The sequence below is a fragment of the Corvus kubaryi genome, unplaced genomic scaffold, assembly GCF_017639235.1.
Source record: "Corvus kubaryi isolate FWS band 111438036 unplaced genomic scaffold, C.kubaryi_AGA036_p1.0 37398, whole genome shotgun sequence".
Lineage (NCBI taxonomy): Eukaryota > Metazoa > Chordata > Aves > Passeriformes > Corvidae > Corvus > Corvus kubaryi.
This window is the reverse complement of record NW_024581137.1, coordinates 7,082,219-7,106,640: the sequence shown is the minus strand read 5'-3', so window position 1 is coordinate 7,106,640 and position 24,422 is coordinate 7,082,219. Positions and strand designations below refer to the sequence as shown.

The 24,422-nt window shown below is 42.7% G+C and overlaps 1 protein-coding gene and 1 long non-coding RNA gene across 6 annotated transcripts in view; one reads left to right on the top strand and one right to left on the bottom strand.

The window, feature by feature from the left end:
* The window catches only part of VOPP1 (VOPP1 WW domain binding protein), a 64,055-nt gene extending 59,587 nt beyond the window's left edge, over positions 1–4,468 (bottom strand). For both annotated transcript variants that reach the window (XR_006018511.1, XM_042043034.1), the window contains exon 1: positions 4,384–4,468. Coding sequence is in view for 1 of the 2 variants with exons in the window: in XM_042043034.1 (XP_041898968.1) it covers positions 4,384–4,434 (51 nt within the window). In the remaining variant the exon portion in view is untranslated. The remainder of the gene's footprint in view (positions 1–4,383) is intronic.
* Positions 4,469–4,529: 61 nt separating this feature from the next.
* LOC121671414 overlaps positions 4,530–24,422 on the top strand; it is a 37,298-nt gene continuing 17,405 nt past the window's right edge. For 3 of the 4 annotated variants that reach the window (XR_006018515.1, XR_006018512.1, XR_006018514.1), the window contains exons 1-2: positions 4,795–5,188; positions 18,719–18,935. This is a non-coding gene — a long non-coding RNA (uncharacterized LOC121671414). Of the gene's footprint in view, positions 4,619–4,794; positions 5,189–18,718; positions 18,936–24,422 lie in introns of those variants that run through there. The other variant, XR_006018513.1, reaches the window with a different exon arrangement.

Genomic DNA, 24,422 nt, shown 5'->3' with positions numbered 1-24,422 from the left:
AGGATGGAGTGGTCCCCATAAATCCTCATGAATTCTTCAACTGTACCTGTGCCTACCATGATCAAAATGTGTAGGTTTTTTCTTTAAGACTGGTGGGTTTGTTCATCTTAATGTTCTTGTTCCTACAGAGATTAAAAAAACCCCAAAACAACCAAAACCATGACCAGTCAAAGAAAAACCACAAACAAACCTCTTCAGGAAGGACAGAAATTTTCAGTTTCTCTGATTTGATAAAATCTCCCCAGTTGAAGTCCACTTACAAAAATAATACTAAAAGAGCTCAACACAGCAGTTAACCAACTGAGGAGCACCAGCCAACTTTGCTCTTACTTAAACAAATCTTGTATGACAGACTGTCGGGAGTGTTTGAATTTTCTTTCAAGATAACACATTTTGCTGTTCCTATGACATGTCCATTTTCTTCTTCTTTTTAAAAAAGGCGCTTGACTCTTATGTAGTATCTTTCATCTGACAAATTATCAGAGTTTCTACCAGCATCCACATTATAATTCTCAATAATGAGAAACTCAGTGTGTAGAAATATCAACACTAGTATTTCCAGAAGTGAGGTTCTCCATTTTCTATAGCCATGTGGAAACCTTTCTAGAGGGATTCTCACACACAGCTCACACCACCTACAGCGACTACTGCAGGCCTCACTCACCTTAACTAAGCTTCACTTAAATATTCTGACCATTGCGTTAGCTCCTAGATTCTCCTGGATACAACATATGGGCCAACCAGAGGCTTAGGTATCTAAAATTATTTGACAGTTCTGAAAGTTGAGGCTACCCAGCAAGCTTCTCTGCAGCAGTAACAATAAAACACCTTTATTACCACTGCAGCACAGACAGGGTCCTCTCTCGGCCTGAAACAGCTCTGTTCAGCTTCCCCATCCTTGAGCTGAGCTTCAGCAACTGAGCTCTCCTCCATCCAGCACTTCCACAGCTTGTGAGAGAGAAAGCAAGCACTCAGTCTGAGAAGTAAGCCCCACAGAGACACTGGTGTCCTCATTAAGGCTGAAAATAAGCTTGCTTCATCGGGGGGGGTGGGGGGACTGCCTGTTTAGTTGTATTTTTTCCCCATTCCAAAGACATCACTATTCATTAAAGTCACATTTAAGTTCAGACAGCCAAAGCCCTTAGGATCACTGATAAAACAGAAGCAGAAAATCTTGATATATATGCCCCAAACAGGCATCACTTCAAGGACCTCCTCAAATCTTTCCATAAAACTGAGAGCCACTTGAGACAAAATACCACAGAACCACAAGCCAAGCTAGCACACAAGACCACTGGTTATTTGTGAGTACAGAAATCACATACTCCAGTACTACGGGACATCCAGTACTACCAGACATCCAGGTGCCTGGCGAAAAAGGGCATTTCAAGCAACTGCAGCTAATAACACACTGCTATCTCCAAGTAGCCAAATTAATTTGAAAAAGACAGATAAAGATTCAACAGTCTTCATTTCTTCCTGCAAGAACCAAAATTGCCTGTCAAATTGTCCACCTCATTTCACCTTACTTGTTAAACTGTTCAACTGCAATTAAGTCAGGAGCAAAACACATGGCATCTTTGGCTTTTCTCCCCTAAAAACAAGGTCTTCTCAGAGCAGAGCTTTCTGGGTCCTGGGGTTGGAGATTTTTCTTCCACAATGGTCTCTGTGGTTGCAGTGAGACCCTCGTCAAAGAAGAAAACTCAAAATTAATTCCCCTCTCCCACCACCACAGTGCTCTGGGTGTTTCTGTAATTAGTGCATCTCAAGCTTGTCTAGAACAAGGACTGGTATTTTAGCATCAAGAGCCAGCAATTTCTTATGTGTAAATCCTGCTTCAACGGTAATGCCTTTAGTCACCTTCATGAAACCACCCACCAGCATATGGAAGCTCCTTCCCCTGGCCCTCAGCCCCTCTTCTGCATCTTCTGCCTTTACATCAGGAACAGCAAACCATCACTTCCTTGCGGGAGACTGGCACAGTCAGCTACTGACTAGGCTCCAACCTTAAAGCCACAAACACACACACTCCCCACATCCAAACTCACACCCACCATGAACTTGATGTATACTTAATTGTGAAGGAGTTCATTCCTTTCATCAATATGACCAGAAACAGTGGTTTTGCAATACACAAACATTTTCAACAAGTACTTTGGGTAATCTAACCAAGGAAATCTTGATTAGAATCAGTAAACTACTACATAGCATTCTGACGGACTAAATGGGCTCCTCCCCAAAGTATCTGGGTAATAGCCAGAGCCTTTTGCAAAGCGATGAATGAAAACCGTATTTCTCAGTTCATGCTCTGTTCCGTAATAACTAAGATCATGTTGAAGCTGCAAACAGATTTAAAACAATTGCAGCAATGCTATTTCAGATTATATCCAGCACAGAACTTTGTGCAGAAGACAGAGAAAGTTTCATGTATCAAAAACCTTCGAAACAACCACATGTCTCCGATTTAGTTGTTTAAACCCCCAGCACTCTGTTTCTGGGCCTGTAGAATACAACCTTATTTACACAGTATCTCATTTTAATAGGTAATCTAAGCATTTCCAAAAAAGAAAAAAAAAAAAAATCCACAAAACCAGATGGCAAAACAAACATTCTAGATTAAAAGAAAAAGGGGAAAAAAACCCCACAATTAAAACCAGTACAAAAGCTTAAATAACAGCAACACTGGCTAGCTCCAATGAGGATTTATGCAAATTACTTTTTTCAGGCACAAATGATCTTTTTCAGCAGAATACATGTTAAGAGAGCAGAGACATCCAATCAAAGAGATCCTGGAGAGGCGAAACCTTTCACAGTTTCAGATGAACAAAATCCCTCAGGGAGATGGTGGTGTTTGTTTCATTCAATCGACATTTTGCTATTCCTGAAGAGCTGCTGTGGAGTCAAGAGTAATTGAGGGCCAGGATCAGGGCCAGGTTTACAGCCAGGGTAAGGAGATGCAAACCAATTAATTTGTGAAGAGTTACATTTATTTACATTAAGCGGTGATTTTGATGTGAGTGTTTTAATGGGATGATGCTGGATGACGTAGTGGGCAACACACCAGAAATCATTCATCTACGTAGGTGGCATAAACATGTAGTAAACATCATTTTCATGAATTATATCCATTACCAAAAGCAGTAATTACACAGCCAGCATTCTGGTTTCCATGTATGGGTTTGGTGTCATGCTGTTTTTCAAAAAAAATTAATAAATTTTCTGTCTAAACTGCTCCATCACAGAGGCAACACAGCTCTTTCACCTCTCTGACACTTTCAGCTGCACTGCCTCTGGGCTTTATAAACGTAAAGATGTACCTAAGACAAGCCCACGGGTGTTTCCGAAGTCACCCTGGCACGCTGCCACCGCACGTGTCCCGGCGATGACTCCAGCACGCTGGCAAACCTGCCACCGGGAGCCGCACATGGCAGCGTGCCCGCACGGGTCTGTCCCAGGGGGGCTACTGATGTTCCCCTGCCTGCCCCCAGCCCCAAGGTTAAACCACACACCAAGAGACAGCTGGCCCCCAGAAAACATCTACCCATCCGCCCACTGAAAAAGAAGAGCTGGTTTCCCAAACCCCTGATCCAGTGTCACCCCAGCCCATGGGAGGGAGGCTGAAACTAGACGATCTTTAAGGTGTCTTCCAATCCAAACTATTCCGTGATTCTACAGCTGCATGGCACAAATCCCCCCTCCAATTAATGAAAGCTCCTAATTCACTGTTTGTTTGCTTGTTTGACTGTTGTAAGTACGAAAGCTGCGCTATCCAGGCTTTCACAGAAGTTTGACCAGGCTGCTCGGTGCCGCCACGGCTCCTCCTGAGCTGATGCCGCCGCACCTCTACCTACCTCGCAATGGATACTTTGTCCACGAAAGGCTACTTAAAATGAAAATAAGAGATGCACCTTCCGTTTAACCCTTACTGACAGGCGCACGCTGGAGAGTCCGCCAGTCTGCTCGGAATGGGCAGCTTCCAGCAGCTTGTGCCCCTGCCTACAGGTCTCGTCTTACTCGGCTCCATCACACCGCGGATAATCTCCCTCTGTTCTTGCAGTAAGACCCCGGACACCCGGCGAGCCCGGCCGCTGCGAACGCCCGTGACCACCGCACCCGCAGCCGCTCCGGGTCTCGCCCAGCCCGGCCCCGCAGCTCCCCCGCACCCCTGACCACGCACTGCCTGTGGAACCAAGCCCGTTCCGGCAAAGACATTAACCCCAAAATAAATCACCTCCCCCGCACGCCCCCCGGCTGGGTGAGGGCTGCAGGTCCCCTCCGCCGGCCGCGCAGTTCCAGGTCGCGACCGATGGCGGACCCCCGCGGGGTGAACCCGGGGCTGCCGCAGGCGCCGCAAGGCAGCGCTCCCCTCACGGCCCACCTCACCTCCCACAGCAGCGAGAGCAGCAGCGCGACCCCAGGGTGGAAGCGCTTCATCTCTCCTCCTCCTTTTCCTCCTCCTCCCGCGGCGGCGGCGGGCTCGCCCCTCCGCCTCAAGCGCGCACGGGCGCTGCCAGCCGCGCCATCCCCGACGGCGGGGAAGCTCCGGGCGGCAGCGCGCACGGCGGGCTCACGGGCAGCCCGGAAAGGCGGCGGCGAATAGCCCGCACCGGGGGCAGAGGTACGAGGCGGGGTAGAGCGGCGGCGGGCGGGGAGGGAGGGAGGCGGGGAAGCCCCGCAGCAGGGCGGGGGCGGGCTGACCCGCCGATCCCCTCCGCGGCAACGTCGGCGGCCGGAGCCGAGAGAAGCACGGTCGGGGCGAGGCGGAGGACAGCGGGTGCTGGGGCGGGCGGCACAAAGAGGCCGGGCGCCGCCGCCGCTGAGGCCCCGCCCCGCGCCGCTGCCCGGCCGGGAGGGGGCGGTGGCGGCGGGTGAGTGACCCCGCGTTTGCCCCCGCATCTCCCCTCGCCCCGCATCTCCCCCTGCCCCGCATCTGCCCCTGCCCGAGGGGACAGTAACGGGATCCTCCTTGGAGTCGCTCGGTCCGTGGGTCGCCCGTGGCCACGACATCCCTTCCGCGGAAGAGCGACCTGTTGGAGTGAGTCCACAGGAGGCCACAAAGATGCCCAGAGGGCTGGAGAACCTCTCCTACGAACACTAAAAGAGTTGGAGCTCTTCAGCCTGGAGAAGAGAAGGTTCTGGGGACACTTTAATGCAGCCTTCCAGTACCCAGAATGAAGTTATAAGAAAGGTGAGGATGGATTTTTTATTTGTAGCGATAGACCAATGGGCAGTGATTTGAAACTGAAAGAGAGTTAATTTAGATTGGACATGGAAGAAATTTTTTACAGTGAGGTTGGTGAGACACTGAAACCAGGTTTCCCAGGAAGTTGTGGATGCCCTACCTGTGGAAGTGTTCAAGATTGGCTTGGATGAGGCTTTGAGTAGCCTGGTCTTGTGGAAGGTGTCCCTGCCCATGGAATAATCTTTGAGAGTTCTTCCCAACATGAATAATTCTGTAGTTCTGTGATTCTATGAGGCGCTTTCTCCACCAGCCTGGTGGGTGGGAACAGGAGCTGTGTGTCTAGGCTTAGCCCCCTTTGCCTGTGGGGTAACCTTTGGCATTTCAGAGAAGGGGCCTGATCCTTCATTTCCTCAGCGTGCTTGGTAACAGCCCTGGGACATCTGCTTGTAAAGGTCTCAGGACAAATCCTAGACTGGAGTGGAGGGGCCAACTCCAGTACTGAGCTCTCATCTCCAGGTGGCTAGTGTAGTTATGCCTTGGGTGTTTCCTTCACCACAACCATCTTCTCCTGATCCTTTGAGCCTCGCTTTCCGAGCACTTTGCACCCTTACCACAGCTGGACACTGTATACAGTTGGAGGGAGGCACAACTCTTCTCTGAGTTTAGGCAGTTTAGAGGTCTCTTGCCCTTGCTTTGTAGGTAAACTAGCAACTTATTCCTCAGGGGAAAATCAAAATAGATGAGGGGGAGAACTGCCCCATTTCCCTCTGAATGGCAGACCTTTCCCAGTAGCATTTCTGAAGGAGATACACCTCCCACTGTCCTTTTGTGGGCTACTACTAAAAAACTACTACTAGCACATCCTCACAACTCACAACTCTTCCGTTCACCACTTCCCTGTCATCATAGTATTCAAGCAAGAAACTTGCCATCTCCCAATGCCACGTTGCAGCAAAACGTCATCAGGCAGTTGTTTTTCCATACAGTGAACTTTGGGTGAGTTTTACGAGCGTCTTCCAGCTGGCACCATTAATCATACGTGCTCTCAGGACCAGGTCATATGCTTTATGTGAGGAGTAACTGTATACAGGTTCCGGCACACTGTATGACATTGTGTACTCAGAGGCAGCCTGCACAAGTCCTTCCTGAGGGACTACCCATTTTGATACTTATTTTTGTCTCTGGTTGATGCCAACCAATCTGAAGCTGTGAGATGAGTTTTTCAGATGAATGCTTACATCTCTAGTTGAATTTGCTAGAAGGTGCCTAAGGAAATGTCACAGCCACCGCTTGGTCCAACAGTGAAGTCTGAATGGGGCAATTATACACAGGTCTCTATATAATCTGAGTTGAAAAGTTATGCTTTCTTACATCTGGCATTTTGAGAAAGACATATTGTACACTGGCTATCACCTAAGAGGGATCAGCTTGTATTGTCTCAACATAAAAATTCAAAGTCACGCATCAGTTCAAAAAGGCTCCAGTTTATAGAGGTTTGCAGAGGATGGTGTTCAGAGCTCTGTCCTGGTGTATGGCTAACCCTAAACTCCCTTCCCATTCCTAATTTCTGTGTTGCATGACCTAGGAGACAGCATTTTGGAGACACAATGACTCTTCATAGAGAAGATGAAGAAGAGCATAGAAGATGTTTAGGGACATCAAATGAATCTGAATGTCCGTGCTTAGCATGTCTGAGTGCTCTGTGCTGCTGCTATGTTTCCCAGCAAGGGTGCTCTGGGAGCCCAGAGACCAGCAGAAATCCTGACAGCACACATTCTGGGAGAACTGATAAAATACTAAGGCATAAATAAAAGTTAGGAAAGAAGTCTGGAGTCTTGCAGCCTAAGACACTACCACCCTTAAAGGCTGACCCTACCAAAACTTTCAGCTGATGGCCCACTATCACATGTCCCCAGGCAAGAGCAAGCTCTAAAATACACTTCAGTTAATTAGTAACACATACCTCACTACTGACTTTAGCTTGAGAACTAATAAAGTGTTAGATTTTCTTTTCTTAAAAAAATTTTTTGCTAAGGCAAGAAAGGCTAAAAAAATTAACAGGTTTTAATCAGCAGACAAATTAGCAAGAGTGAGATTGAAGCAGCAGTGAGCTGGAGGAAGAGGAAGCTGCCCAGTCTGGAAGCATGTGCTTCCCAGTGCATAGTTTATTATTCAGCCTAGAGAAGGGTATGGATATCCCATGCTATAAAATTCTTTCCAGGCTGACATAAGCTGAAACAGGAAAAATATCTCCTGACCTAGGAATAAACAGTTTCATATTCCATTTCAGTCATATCTCAGCTCCCCTAAGTGATGTCTTCTTTCATTTCTACCTAGCTTCAAGAAACCATCTTCATCCCCAGGGAAAGCCCATTAGCTTTAATGGAGTTAAAGTACAAATGAACTTGGCTCAGCATGTGGCATTTTCTCAGCAGAAGTGCAAGTTGCAGCAGAGCCCCTCAGAGCTTGTCTAGGAGAGAAATGAACACTTTCCCTCCACCACGCTGCAGCTTGATGGCGAAGCAGCTTGACACAACAGAGAAACAAGATAAGGCTTTTGTGGGAGGCAAGGTCCCTAGCTAAAAAACCAGCCCCTTCCTTCATGTCCTGATTCTAGTCTCTCTTCAGTTACTGTGTTCAAAGAGCTTAAAACTCCAGAGCTTCCAGAATCTGTGTATAGAAACAAATATATATATTTCAAAATAAAATAAGATAGTTTCAGGAGCAGTAGCAGTAAAAAAGCTTTATTTTATCTGATTGAGGCTTGCACTGCAGCTGAAATATTCATAATATGCTGCTTCTCTGTGGAATCTTAGGTGTTCCTCAATAATATTGCCGTAATTCTCTCAGCAGAGGTTGCCAATACTAACGTATTTCTTTTACTCAGCTACCTCTCTTTCCTGAAATGTAAAAGTATATATTATTTTTGAGAATGCTACTCCTTTGTCAATTTTTCTTTTTCAAACTGAGTAACAGGTGTAAAAATTCCTAGGGGGAACTTATAGTGCATATAGATGCATGCATTTTATAGACCTTATTTATTTTGAACACTTGAATATTTTTAAATAAATAAAAAATTAACTGGTTGTATTGAACGCTTCCTTGTTTATGTTGAAACAGTTGTGTTGTTTCTAATACTATTGAGAAATACTCAGTTCCACAAGGGCTGTGTGTGAAGCAGGTAACCACTTTATTATGAACAAACAAATACATTATTTTCATTTGCTTTCCTTCATGAACTGCAAATAATTATGTACCTCTAAAATTTTGTGTTTAAAATATCCCACTACCTTCTTCACAGGTGCCATTAAAAATTAGCCACATTTTAAATTGTTTTCCAAACTCTATTTTAAGAGTAGGGTCACCTCAAATATATTTTGAGGGTTTGGGGTTTTTTTATAATTATGTAAATGGCAATAGCCTTTGTCAATAAGTTAAAGAAAACCCTTTTAAAGTGCATAAAATATTCAGTAAATGTCTAAAGCCTTTCAAAATCATCACTGCTATCTGTTGAGAACCTACACTAGCATTATTCATTTAAAAACAAGTAGGAAAAATATTCATGAATGCACAATAGCCAATCAAGACAAACACAATATTTTATTTCTTCAGCTTCCGTATCTTGTTCAAAGCAATTTGTTTATCCAGGGTGTGTTTAAAGAAAAAAAAAATCCCACCATTTTAATCTTACTATCTATCAGTTTACACAAAGGTGTAGTCTCTTGGCAGAATAATAGTTAAATTATAGTCCAGCTTCCCAGAATAAAGGCTTATTTTTTTTTCATCACTTGCACCAGTAAATACTCATTGTGATTGACTTTATATGAAACTTTAAAGGGAATATGATTCAGGACTTGCTGAAGTTTCAACAAACTACTCCAAATTCAGTAGCATATTGACACCAGTGCCTCTATCTTCAATAATTCCATTGCAGTAAGATTCTGTGGAGGTTCAGAGAAATGATCCAAATGTAGTAGCCCTCTTTCCAATGGTAATGTAAGAGTTTATACCTCCTACAACTTACTTTTTTATGGAAGGATATTACTGTGCTAAGCAGCACTGATTTAAAAAAAAAGTGCCTGTTTCATATTTTAGTATTCTAATACATCTATCAATCTTCATTAATATCTGAAAACTGCACGAAGTCACTTTTCCATAGCTACTGACATTAAGTAAACCTCACTGAACTGAAGCAGGATGACTGGTTCCTGGGTTATCCTTTGAGACCTCCAAATAAAAGTCCACGGTAGGCATAGTCACTATATACTGCACTATACACTGGAAGTCTGTGTCCACTTGAAAGAAAATATAACATATTTAATAGATATGCTAAGAAATGAATGGTGGAGTGGTTCTGTATAAGCTATCCTACCTGGGCTCCCAAAGAACAGCCCCACTGTTACACTCTGTGACTTTCAAGCTTTCTTGATGGAGTCAGATATTTGTCCATCATATTAAACAAATAATTCTATAGCAAACAGTATTTTGAGAAGCAGCAACTACAAGATAAGCATTAGTATTCTGAAGGGCAGAGTTTATTGATTAAACATACTACCCAATTCAACCAGAATAGCTGTGTCAATCAGATCAAATGCTTTTTTGTTCAGTTTTCTCAATCAAGAATGAAGTTTTATCCCCTCAGCAAAGATATTAATGCTTTGTGTTAGAGAACTCAGGAGCTAAGAGGGATTATGTTTTTCCTGGTAGATGGGTCATTTGTAAATGCAAACTTTTTGTTTGCAGTCCACAGTGAAAGGACAAACATGTGCTTGCTGGAAGGATTAAGGAAGGTTAAGTTCATTCAGAGTATCGTTACAGGACCAAAGCTCATTGCCAATGAAACATTTAGGCTTTGAATTCCTATTTGGGCTCCTTTTATTGATTTCAGTGGATAGTTGGAAGTCTAAACACAAGCTGTTGAATCTACATGTGGTGTGCACTGCCTCAGACCTGAGCACAGTGAGTATCAAATGCTGTCAAATTAAAGCAGTAACTTTCCAACCTGCTTGCAGATGGTTTGTAAGGAGACTGAAGAAAAAGATCTTCTGGGCAGATGATCAAATTTACCAGGGGAGGAGGACAGACCTGAATTGTACATATAGGAGACAGGGAGATCAGATGAAGCAACCTGTCTTTGGCCAGGCATAATCAGAGACAGAAAACAAGTAAGATTTTGTCAGGAGGATCTGAAAGCCACAAGAGGATGAGACAGAGCAGGGTGGGACTCTGAAGAGGAATACATGGCGCAACAGAGCATGGTGAATATAAGCAGTATGGTGCACAAGGGTGGAAATGGACTGAGACAGAGATTCACAGTGGTGATATGTGTACCACTAATGGCCTCCAAGCCAGAGAGAAGTAGTGGTGTGGGGCAGATAAATGCAGTTTGTGTCCTCCCTTGGGAATGTGAGAGCCTGCTCTGGAGGCAGAGTAGGGGAAGAGGAGGTAGTGCTTCTCCCATTATGTCCAAGCACACAACCAAGAGCTGCTGCCTGCCCTCACTGAGGTGCAGTAAGCCAGCTGTAATTTATATATAAATAAGTAATATACCAATCTGCTTTTTGTTCCAGAGTCTTTATTAGGCTGCACAGTAAACTGCAAATGGAAAAAAGGATGGTCTGGCTGAATGTCTATGTGTCCCCATCAGTGCTTGCTTGCTCCCTGCATTGCTCACCACTAATTTCTTCTGGAGAGAAGCCACTTGGTTTAAAAACATGGGTTTTCTCCCTAAGTGTTAAAATAAAAGGGATGAGGAGAGGAGAGGAAAGGGATGTTGGCAGAGACTAAGAACAAGAACTGATCGCTGTCGGGAGTATGTTGTGCATCTGGACACTGTCATTGAGCTCTCTTGGCAATCTGGAGAAAATGCCTGGAAAATGCAATTCCAAGAACATGGTAGCTTAATGGAAATGCAAAGCCATCCCCTGTGGTCTGTGAGGACAAGCCCCCTGGAATGAGATAGCCTGAAGCACTTTATTTTTGCTTTGTCTTATCTCATCTTCCTGTCTGTGCAACAACCTCTCAACTCTTACAGCATCCCCCTAGCTAGAGAATTAAAAGTTCTACCAGGTCATTGGTTACTATCTGGAATAATGAAACCTCAGTGATCCAATTTTTCTTATACCAGTGTAAATTAGGATTAATTCCACTGAAGTCAATGAGACAAATGTAAAACCAGTGCAAGTGAAGAATCAGATTTTAGATTTCAGCTTTAATCAAACAAAAAGATGAAGTTGCCTAATAAGAGTTTTCTTTCTTCATTTAAAATAGTAACCATTTCCTGTTGGTTTTTTTCCCCTTCAGTGTGAATTTATCTGTAGCATTTCTCCACTGCTAGAGCCTGGATATTTCAATGTGAAAAATATCATCCCATTAAATAAAGATGGAAAAATGCATCAATGGTCTGGGAATTACAGGCAATGGGTTTATTAACTAATGTCCCCCAAGCAATCTCAATTTTCTCATATTGTAATGAGATGGCAAGAGGATTAAGCTGTTGCTGTACTGAAAAAAAATCAACACTAAATATATTCTAGAAATCACAAGGGATAAAATGCAACTGATGTCAGAAAGACAAGAAATCCTGACAATACTGATAGGGCATCTGACCTGTAAAACAAATAATTTTCAGTGATGGAAAATACTAGGGCTGTTAAAAGAACTGTGCAATGGTGTTGTTCACTTAGTCTGTTGTAGCAACCTCAGAGAGCCTCATGAGGTCCATTATTAAAAAAAAAGTTATTTAACCTTTCATCAGCCTTCTTGGAGATGTGCTGTCTCCATCTATAGTCACACACACACACACACCATGGCTAGTCAGGAAATATTTGTCTTACTGGTATCCCCAGTGCCATCTCCATCCACCTTCTCCTGTGTTTTACTATTGCTAATTCTATCACCTCCACTACCACAGTTGCATACAAAACCAAAAGAGGGGATCAAGCCTATCTCCTGCCTTCCTGAAAGTTCCTCAGGGACTTAAACAGAGAACAGAAAGTTGGTGGGAGTAGATGACTAACCTTTCCTTCTCACTTGAGTGATGGTCTGTCTGCAAGTGTGCCTACAGGGTGACCCTAAGCCCTTCAATAATAAAAAGCTTCTAACTACTAACCAAAGTTGTAAAGCAGTCTTGATAGCATAGCTTAAATAAAAATTTAGGGCAGACAGATCTGCAAAGCTGGCTGGCATAGACAGCATGAGGTATAGCAGAGTCATGACTCCTGTTCTTTAAACTCTGTCCAGGGTTGTCCACCATATGCTCATGTGAGGTAATGAACTGACAGGCAAGGAAATTTTCAGGAGAGATGATGAGTCAAGGAAGGCAAATGTGGAATACAGGAGGTTGAATGTAGGCTTTGTCCCTTGGGCAGGGTTTTCAAGCGCTTGTCTCAGAGTTAAGTTTCATAGTGCTAAACCATTCAAGCACAAAATGCAGCACTGATATGAGTGCTGGCATCTGAATAGGTCTTGCTGTCTAAATGGATCCTGAGAGGCTGTGGACAAGAAAGCTTTGGGTTTGCTGGAATATAAACAGTGAGGTAATTTCTATGTCAAGAGTGAAGAAAGAAGCCCAAAGGATTATAGATTCAATAGGTGTAAGATCTCTTCAGTGGAAATACTAGATAGTAGGATTTTTTACCCTTAAAAGGAATAAATAATGCCAACCATCTGCTATAACTTCTTCAGGAAACTTGAGGACCACAGCCAAGAATTTCTCCCTGGCAATAGTGCAAAAGGGAGTGTGTGTGCAGGCACTGAAGCTTGTAAGTCCCTGCATGAGGAAACTACCTTGGTTTTCTTTAAGTGTGCATACTGCTTATCACATAAATCAAGATAATTCCTTCAGCTGAGGAGCACCAGCTCACTAACTCTAGATGCACTCTGGCAGTCCAGTTCACTGTGTAAATCTAAATATAAGGACTTAGTAAGCAATAAAGTCTGTCGAAGTCAGTGATTTATTTTTCACTTGGCCTTACCAAGCTGCTGATGCTGTTCAGCACAGACAAACATCTCACACCTACCTAAACTCCACTACAGCATTTATTATCTCAGGCACTCCTTCCTGGCTGTTCCGAACCACTGCAGTGTGCTCTGCATTGTTAAATAACTTTCAAGCTGTTCTATTTTCACCTGTGTTAGATTTTTCACCAGCACAACTTGCCTTATGTTAGCACACATTTGCCTGACCCTCAGTCAATTTCAAGTCCTCTCATTAAAATCTCTATTTGTGCTCCCATACCCATCTCTTGTAATGCTCCCTCTTCCAGCTAGCCCAGATTGAGAAACCCTTCTATGAGCATGCTTCAGGGTGTCTTTATGTCTTGGGAAAGAAGACTTGGATTTTCAAGGCTTGCTGATGTTGAAGAAGAGGAAATGTGTGTTCATCTCTAGAAACCAAGCGCCTTCTGGAAGACAGGGGACAGAAGGTGGTGGGGGTAAATAGCACTGCTAGGATACGGGGATGGAAACAAAACGGTCCTACCAAAAGCCAAGGGAAGCTGATTATCTTACCAGGCACTCTGTAGCAACCACTCTTACACAATGCTGGATGCTAAGAGGGGCAAGTTTCTTATGAGTGCTTTTCTCTGATAGAAGAACTACATGGCATTCACATAGAGATATGCCAGGAGCATAAATTGGTGGGACACTTGAGACAGAAACCCAAGATGATACAAAATGCACGGAGAAGCAGAAACTTTCTGCTGCAGCCACACAGAAATGGTACAAACACAAGATTGGTTCCTCCAAAAGAAAAAGCAAGAAAAACTGTTTCCCTGATCATTGTCACAAGTCTTTCCATCCTCAGTTATCCCATCCCTTTCTCCCTACTCTCTTTTCAAAATATCAACTGACTATACGCAAGGAAGGAAGAAAACAGCAGATCTGAAGTGTCCCAATATACCTTTAACATGGCATCTATAATGCAGCCATAGCCCCAAAAATAACAAAACCATTCTACAATCAATGCAAAAATGAGTCCCAGGTGCATTTTTTGAGCAATAAGTTGAATTCTTAGTAACAAACAGCAAAGTATGCAAAAGAGCAGAAAATAGGTTTAAAACAATAACAGTTTACACAATGGAAAATGGATCCAAAAGAGAGTCTCTTTGGGGTGCAGCTGTGTTAAGAAATGGCTTTATAAGAAACAGTTATGGTCTGATACGGAGTTGTGGGGAATTGCTGCCACATATTGGAGAAGTGTTGGCATCCTGCAGCTCAGCATAGCAATTGCTGCACACCCATCCATTAGATATTGGTGTGACAGACAGCTGGATATCAACAAGCCAAAGAGCAATGCAGCTTTTACCAGTGGAGCCAACCACTCAGCTTACCATGCACACAGCAGAGCCATATGCAGCATCAAATGGCAACGTCAACATCAATTATTTACTAATTATTATCTATGCATTATTGTTAATAGGCCTCGCTTTGACATTTGCAGGGATTCTGCCTGCAAAGAGTGATGCAGTTCCCAGGGTGAAGTGCTTCTGGGCTCCATTCAGGATGAATATCCATTATCCTCTTGTCCTTTTAGTAGTGATGAGAGGTATTTACAGGAACAATAGGACTGACAGGAGACAATATCCTTCTTTAGGAGACATTAGTCTGATTTTCATGGTACAAAAAAGCCCCACAGGTTTAAGGGCAAGCATAAGAAGTCTGAGCCAGATGGTATTCCAGCAGTAACTCAGCATCACAGTATTTGCACTGTGCCTAGAGTCAGACTTAAGATGCTTTTGGAAGATGAGGCTGGTAACATTAATCACCCTTCAGATGTCTGCTGTATTCATAGCTCATTGACAGAGACCTTGGGCCTGTGCTAAGATACAGTGAGCAAGTTATCCACTTCTTGCAATCTCCAAAGCTTAGGATAAGATTTTTTTTATCTTTTTTTTATCTTGAGAGATCCCAGTATAGACAGTCTTAAGAAGGTAGAAATATCCTTGCTGTCAGTATGCACTATTACTTTATTACCAGCTAGATTCATATGCATTTCAAATGAAATGTGAAATCTCATAGCTAAAAATAAAACAAAATTATTATATTTCTAGTTGAAGTAGCTGATAATTTGGTCTTGTTGCATCCTAGCAGGATATCATCAGATCTGCAATTATAACAGTGTAAACCAAGTAGCTCTAATAACTGTCTTTTCATGCAGCCATTCATACTGAAGCAAATTAAGACAAACACAGCATGCTACAGCACCTTTTTCAGACCACTAGACCATCCTAATCTAATTTATGCTGGTAACCTTTAATTTTAACTAGGTCAGTTCACTCTCTGAAACCATGGAGAAAAGTAACCTGACAATGCAAAATTATTAAGTATTGGAAACAGTACAAATCTGAAATTGTATGTAAGAGAAGAACATTGCTCAAATAAAGGTAGCCAAATTGTGTGAAGCTGCCACAGGAAAAAGAAACTCATTCTAGAAAGAAAAAGGGAATTACTTGCATTGGGTGAGATCCAGCAAGCTATTGAACTCAGCAGGGGATCTTTGTCTTGGTTTCAGCAGGCTTTGGCTTGGAGCCATTGTTTCTCACAGTTCAGAGAATCAATTTGGTTCTTTGACTCTTGAGACTGAATTGAACAAGTAATACTTATTTTGATAATCTGGAAACCCTGCTTGACTGACTCGAGGATGTTTAGAACAACTGTGTGCAGCCCACCTCTACTGCTGGCTTTGTTGATCTTTACTGAGTTGGGATCCCCAAGAACTCTTCACTCCTTCTGCTGCCCCCTGCTCTCTGAGATGCGTGGAAGGGTAAGGTACCTGATGCTGCTTCTTCCAGAGACTCTCTGGAGCTAATACTTATTTAAATATTCCTAACTTTCAGATTTTAATTAAATCAAATGTCAGTGGAATCGTATTGTTTTCGGCTGGTTCGATTTTAATGATATTTTAAACTGATCCTTCACTTTAATGAAATAATTATATAATGCAGGGATGTGTGGTACTATTCATCTGAATTAATAACATAATCATTTTTTGTGCTGTCATTCGTTGCCGAAGAGGAAGAATATCAAGCAGCTTTCTCAGTCTGCAGATAAATGAGGCAAAATTCTCCCTGTTTGTGTTCACTGATATGCACTCTCCCTTACAGACCATGTCTTACCTACCGTGACTATTCTCCTTCACACATCTTACACCCAAAACTCATGGAGTCTATTTTGTTTCTGGCTGAAGAAGCTGAGTTAGCTTTGTGAGGGCAGATGACCATTGCCTGACTGCTTGAAGCAATGCAAGCAGAGTTTAGAAAGCTTACTCAGTTACAAGGAATGAAACATTAAAGCTTTCTTTTTCAACAAAAATGAATTTCAAGAAGCTTTGTGAATTAGGCAAGTTAGTTAGGATAAAAAGCTGTTTAAAGGAAGTGGGCATTTAATGCTGACATGAAAGGACAGGTCAACAGGTAAAGAAGAGGAGATGGCAGCAGTGTTTTACCTGGTGGCATTTTTTCAAGGGCCTCTGTACTTCATTTAGGCTTTCATCCTTTTTCTGTAATTATCCTGTATGCAGCGAAGTAATTAGAAAGATGTTTTGTGCTTTGGTGTGGCTTTGTAAGGTGTTCACCTCCTGCAACAGTACTGTCTTTGTGAGGGGTATACACTCTCCAGAGAAATTATGTAGAAACCACATGAGGGGCACCCAAGGGAAAATTTCCCCTTGTCCTGGCAGCCACACACAATATGTGTCACACTTTTTTAGATTTTCATCTCTAACAAGGAAACAGAGTCATCGAAAAATAGACAATTTTGCAGTCTGGGTACACATGGAAAGCCCTGTTTCCTCATTTCACCTGAATGTGGTCAGCCACTCTGTACAGGTGTCACGAGGATGTACCTGAAGGATCAGATTTCTTCCTTACATCAAGCAGAAGTATTCTCAATCTAGTCTTATTACAACACTGTATACAAAGATTGCTTTCCAGAGCAAAGCAGAAAAAATTGCCTCCTCTAGTGTGCTTGGCCTAACAACTGATTACCACTCCATCAGTGCTGAGACCAAGAAATTCTCTCTACTCCCTCTCGAGGTCATGCCTTCCTCACCCTTTTTACTCCATCACACTTGCCTGTAGCCAGTCATCCTCAGCCCTAGGCAGCTTTGGTTAAGCTGGAATATGCTTTTAGCCCATATTCTCCCAGTCTCTGCTGTTTTTACTGCACTTATTTGCCTGAAAGAGGCCTCAGGATCTAAGGTCTCCATTGCCACCTCTACATACAGCACCCCACATTAGCCCCAAAGGAGGCAAATGAAGCTGCAACTCCTACACCTTAAACATCAGCAGACCCACTGGCAGTCCTTATGGGTCTTCAGGGCACATTACCCACCCAAATGAAGGAGCTCTCCAGACAACTGTCAGGTTTGGCATGGCTTCATACATCATGCATCGACCAGAAGTCATTTATCTGTTTGTATGCCTTGGTTTATCAATATGTATTGGCTACAACCATTAACCTAAAAGGGATCTCCTGACTCATCAAACCTAGTTTCTTGCTATTTCAAGAATCCCACTCAGTTCAACCATAAATTTACCAAAAGACATTCTTTCCTCTAATCAAATTACGTTGAAAACAGGGAAGAAATTGTAATTTTAAAACCCTATACAAACTCATCACTCAATGTTTGTCTGCTAGGAAAGTCACCTCAAATCTTAATTATCTTTCAAAACAAATACCCTGCAACTTTTTTGCCATTTTACCAGCCTGTGTTTCAGCCAAGGTGGGGATTAATGGGCTGTAGTCCACAGTCCAGAATATACCTGCGTTAGCACTACCCAGTATGTTACAGCAGTTACATGTAACCTTGCTTCAGATAACTGAGAGGAGGTGTCTTTCTAGGGTTCTTCATCCACATCCAGTATTTTCAGGGTTTCTTTCAGGATGTTTTTTCAGGATTCACTGAGAGAATTCCTTATTATCATGCCTCCTTTCAACCTGAGCTGCCATCACTGCATTATCAGTTTTTATTTGCAGGAAGCTGGAACATTTTCCATTCTCTGGAAATGTTTGCGGTCTTGCATTGAAATTTCCCACAGTCTGTCAAGTATTTTTTTCCCTAAAATCTTCACCCAGTAGTCTGAAATGTAAGTAAGCTAAAATGGAAACTTTCTCCAGAGGATTTTTTTCACTCTGGTAGATTCTGGTTCCCGTCTTTTATAACCCATTACAATGTTTTTTTTTGCAACATTGGCAAAGGTCCAGTGATAAGATATGAGGAGATGTGAACCCTGTGTGTATATGCTGTGAGTATCTGGGGAGTTGGCCCAGTCTGTGCATTTTTGCGTTTTTTTTCTAATGGTAGAAAGTCTCTCTTTACTGATCATGTATGATATGCAACTTTTACTGTCCCAACTCTCACATTTCTGATCTCATTTTCAGAACAATGCCATTACTTTTTTTCACCATTTGTAAATATATCTATTCCTACTCCCAGCTGTAGCATGTTCTAGGATATAGGTAGAAAGAAAGCATTTTGGTTCTGCTGTGCAGCTGTTGGCACTGTCCCCTTAAGGACCATTCTTGTATTTTTAGAAGCAGATCAAACTGTTGAGCTTGGAAGGAAGAACCAAAAACTGCTCTGGATGCTGGAAAGAAGCAGAGACCCAAGTGAAGTGTCAAAGCATGGGTGAATCAGGATATGACAGAGAGAAGTGGAGAAACTTGCAAAAATTTCCTAAGAGGATGGAGAAAAGTGGATGAGCAATGAAGCAGGAGGAGGCCATGTTCCAGAAAGCCAAGAGTAGCCCTTGTAAGTGTATTTTGAATGTACATTTTTTATGGTTCCAAGTGGATATAACCATCAAACCCTTGAAGTAGAGGGAAATATTATCTTTCTTTCAACTTCTTATTTGACAATCATTTACTGTCTGCTTTTCAGTTATCCTCTCTCCCATATTTTTCCAATAATGGTGTGAAAGGAAGAGCACAATCAGCCTAAGCCATTTTTATGAACTGACTTGTTCAGTCATTTTCCTTTGGCTAACCAACAAGAAATAGATATATGCTTGCAAATCCATCTGGTAAGAATCTGCACTGAACTTCATGACACCTGGGTGGGAAGCTTAGAGGCTTAATAAAGTACTTCGTAGTTACATACATTTCAAGAAGTTCTAACATCAGCCATAGGAGTCTCTAAAATTAAATCCTATTCTTTCTCTTTCAGTTCCTGATGACCAGAAGTGGTGGGTAGCTACACAGATAATCCAGATGTCTTTCTGACACACTTTTGACTGAGAAGAATTTTTGTTAATTCAGCAAGTTTATGCCCTTAGATCTGGGGAAAGGAGAAGGAGAGGAAAAAAGCATGACTTTAATGGTTCAGTAACAACCAGTGATAGAACTGGTATGACACGTTTCCGTCCTTAGCTGAGCGTTATGAAGTTCCACTCACTTCAATTTATATTCTGGATTAGCCCAAAATGGCCTCTTGATGGGAGCTTTCCCCCTTTTAAAGGCTGCAATATTATTTTTCCTCTTAATGCCCCACATCTGGTTGCATGAAAAGAGGAATTCATCGTGTGAACAACTGGATGCCATTTCCCACATGGTGTAAAAAATTAATGGTTTGAAGGTGCTAGAGGGCTTGGCCCCTGCCTGATTAATTTTTTGAGTCACCCCATAAATTAGTTCTTAAGAAATTAAATGCCATTGTCCATCATCCCTGGGAGATAATCCATAGCTGATCTGGACAGAGGAGCAAAGGAGAAAGATCGAGAGTCATCTGTCCATATCAAAATCATATCTTAACAACTTTCTTGTGTTTGAATTCACTGAAATTTCAACTATAATTCATCCGAGACACCTCCAAGATACTTTTGTCTCCTATTGTTGTTAGAGGAGATGATTAATGAATCTCGGCTTGTTATGTAAAAGTGAATAAAGCATTTGTTTCTTGACTTATGTAAGGAGCAAGGGAGCTATCATAACTTGCCACAAACCATATGGTTCTCAAGTGCATTTCTATCTTGTACATTTTTCACTTTTAATGAAGTCCAGATCAACTGTTTGTCTGTCAAATGTTCTTGCTCACTTGACACAGGCCTACAGTTCTAGTGCAATTTCCTTTTTTTAAGCAGATTCAAAATCCCCAGTCACTCTTTCCCCTTGCAGATAAATAGGTTGTTTGTTTCTAGTTCTCTTAGTATTGTCACATTAATCTAAGTGTATAAGTACGACTCCAAAACTCCTGCGCATTTCATGGCTCCAAGCTCTAGCCAGGTTGCTATCAAGTTTATTAGCTGCCTCAGCTTAAGCAAGACCTTACTTTCTGTCTCTGTCCCATTTTCACACATTTTTTTGAAGGACTTTTCCCTAAGTGCTGGTGATGCTTATTCCAGGATTACTTTATATTTCAAGCAATCCTCCTGACTGTGACTAATTTTGTCACAGTAGAAGCATTTACCTCAATTTCTTCTTTCTATTTTTTCTGAGTGCCAGCTTCCTGGTTTTAACCAATTTTAACACTTCTTTCCAGCTGCCTCAAGCACCATAAAACAAATGAGAATCCCTCTTTTTCACCGAGCTTGGCACAGCCCTGTGCTTACAGTGTTGGCTGTAATGAGGTCCCGTACTCCTTACTCTTACAGGAGTTTCCTCTTCTCTTGCCAGTGCAAATACTGTGATGAATATCCCAGGCTTCTCAAACCAAACTTGTCTCGACTCCCACACTGAACTCTACAGCCTGTCTCCAGCTACATTTGCCTGTTAAACTACACACAATCCCTCTGTCACTCCCTAGGCCAATACACCTCAGGCTGGCCTGAAACTGCCCCACTCATCCCTGTACAGAAAAAAGCCAGCTGTGTCCCACTGTAAGATGTACTGCTAAAAGCACAGTCAAACACTCAAACAGGTCGCCTCAGAGGCCAAACCCCCGGGCATCTCTCCCAGACCATGTACTTGGTGCTGTTGGACACATGCACTGCTGCTCAATCAAGCCTTGAAAGAAGCATGCCCTGAACCTGAGCTGGCTCCTCATGGATCAGAAAAAAGGTGCTGCTGATGCTCAAATACAGCTGAGCATTTATTAGTTGCTCCAATCTGAGATGCCCCATATACACTACATACATATGGATACATGAAGGGCGCAGGGCTGCTCACATGCCCCATTGTTGTCAGGGGGTCACGTCTCTCTGTTCTAGCACACTGACGTCGCTCAGCATCGCAGGGACGTAACCAACCTATCCCACCTTTGATGTTCAGTGTGAACAGATGCAAACAGGCAAATATTTTCAAAGAATGAAAAGGAAATGGCTTTGATTTTCTAATCAAGCATCGATTGCCTAATGTCACTAACATTGAATGCAAGGGTGTTTTTTCAGCCTTAGAGTATTCTTTCTTTTTTCAAGCAGTCTGATCTAGTCAAAAGATGAACAAACAAGTAATGACAAGTTTTTACCAGGAGCAAAATAAAAGACCATATCATGCATAGTCTGCTAAAAATGACTTTATTTTTTCCTCTAAGAGTGGGAATTCTACTTGAAAAATATTTCAGAATTTGTGCCTGTATGAATTAGAATTAACTTATTTACCCACAGAGCCCTTTCCACACAGGGTCAAATAACTAACAACATAATTTGTCTTTTCTTTGATCAAAGTTTAATCAAACAGTAACCATGGGGATGTGAGGATATAAAGGCAAAAAAATCAAACACCATGAATAATGCCTCTTAATAGAGATTCAGCAACCATAAAAAAATAAATAGACTGTCACTGTTTCTAGGTTCCTTGATCCAAACAGAAGAAAACACAAGATTTTACTTGCATTGCTAACGTCACAAGATTGCAACTAGAAGAATACCTGGACATTTGATGTTGTATAGGAATTATTATTTTTGCCTAATTGCTGTGTTCTTCTGCAAGAGTGAAAGGTGATTCCCATTTTTTATTTCCTGCCCCACGTCTGTCAAAAATAAATACAATTCTGTATTAGAGAGAGAGAGGTTTAAGTTACACACTCAAAGGCCAAATCCTGCAGTCCTTATTCAAAGGAAAATATTTCCTCACTGCATTGGGAGATGAATCTAATAAGCTGATCTCACTTTTGCCACACGAACACATGTAGAAACACAGAAATCCTCAAGCTTTGTCCTGAACACTGAACTGCAGACTCAGCAAACAAACAGCACATAATTATTTGCTCAATTACTCTCGGAGCACAACATCCCATTACCCTTGAGCTGGCAGGAGAAGGACAATGCTCAGTTCTGATTTTTTTAATACCTTTTTCCGTAGTTTTATAATATTGCTGAATCTTGGCAGATCACCATGGGACAGCAAATATTGCCTTCCCACTTCAACACATTTTAAAAGTTTAAATCTTAGCATGGACAAAAGAATGTATGTTCCCCAGGTAATGCCTCAAAAAAAAAAAAAGGACAAAACCCCCGCAAACCACAATGTCCTGGAAATTTTCCAAACCCACTTGGTCCGAGCCAAGTATCTGGTGTGGAAAATTACACTCTAAATGGTTAAGAATTGCTAGAAGCAATTGAAAACAGCTTTTCCCAAAGGAAAGTGTTGGGCAACCTTACGGATAAGCGATCTTACAAGTTCTGCACTAAACTAATAATAAAAAAAGGAATACCAAGTAAATAATGCTTTTGTTTACATTGTTCCTATCTCCTCCTGAGATGATGAGTGTTAACTGTTTAATGGCTTGCTACAGCTACTCAAGTAATAAATCAGAACTGATGGCTTTCCCTTAGTTGTGAGATTTCGTTGTCCACATTGATGCACCCACCCTCTCTCACTTCACCCTCCTCCAGCACAGCAGAGGGGACACTGTGCAGCTCAGTCTCATTAGTAGCCACATCCTGACAGCAATTTATCCTCTAGCTTTTTGAGGCGGGGGGAGGATAACAGAGTCGGGCAATTTAGTTTAATTGCAGTAGGCACACAGAAGAGCTGCACCCTCCTGCCCCTGCTCGTCTTGCGCTGCTCCAGAAAAGGGCTGCTGCCCTGTGCTGCTCTGACACGAATCACCCCCAGCCAGCTCTTTGCCTTTTATTCTGCTATTTATTAACTGATGCCCACAGATAATTCCAATGTACTCTGGCCTCATTATAAGAAGGCAGACTCTCAGTTCAGTAATCTCCCAGGATAAAAGAAAACAAGAAAAGAAGAGGAGAAAGTAATTTATGTAATTCAGGAATTACGGCAAGGCTTGAGAAAGATGGGCCGCTTTCTCAGCTCCTACAAAAGGCATCCATGGGCAGAAGGATGACTGGCCATAGTCAAGATGTGCCTCAGCCTGCCTTGGTTAATGCCTTTGTGGTAGCAAGCCCATAGTTTTCATTGTTTCCTTCCGAGCTGGGCACTGTCTCTGTTGTGCTTGGTCATGGCACTGCTACAAAGAGATGGTTTAGCACAATGGTGACACCCTCAATTATAAAGAAATGGGATTATTATTGATTTCAAAGTCAGGATTTTATTTTTGCCTGATCTTTCTCTTGTTCACCCTATAAGCCTTGAGCCCAGCCTCCCCCAGGCAGCTGCCCAGAGGGTCAGAATGCAGAAAGCCATCACCTTCTACTGCTACAATGGCCTCCCTCAGAGAAAGAGAGAAAGGGAGAAAGAAGGAGAGTGAGAAGGAGAGAGAGTGAGAAGGAGAGAAAGAGAGAGGAAGAGGAAAGGAAGAAGAGAAGGGAAGGGAAGGGAAGGGAAGGGAAGGGAAGGGAAGGGAAGGGAAGGGAAGGGAAGGGAAGGGAAGGGAAGGGAAGGGAAGGGAAGGGAAGGGAAGGAAGGAATTCGGAAGGGAAGGGAAGGGAAGGGAAGGGAAGGGAAGGGAAGGGAAGGAAGGAATTCGGAAGGAAGGAAGGAAGGAATTCGGAAGGAATTCGGAAGGAATTCGGAAGGAAGGAAGGAAGGAATTCGGAAGGAAGGAAGGAAGGAAGGAAGGAAGGAAGGAAGGAAGGAAGGAAGGAAGGAAGGAAGGAATTCGGAAGGAAGGAAGGAAGGAAGGAATTCGGAAGGAAGGAAGGAAGGAAGGAAGGAGGGAAGGAGGGAAGGAGGGAAGGAGGGAGGGAAGGAGGGAGGGAGGGAAGGAGGGAAGGAAGGAAGGAAGGAAGGAAGGAAGGAAGGAAGGAAGGAAGGAAGGAAGGAAGGAAGGAAGGAAGGAAGGAAGGAAGGAAAGAAAGAAAGAAAGAAAAGAAAGAAAGAAAGAAAAGAAAGAAAGGAAAGAGAGAAAGAAAGAGAAAGAAAGAAAGAAAGAAAGAAAGAAAGAAAGAAAGAAAGA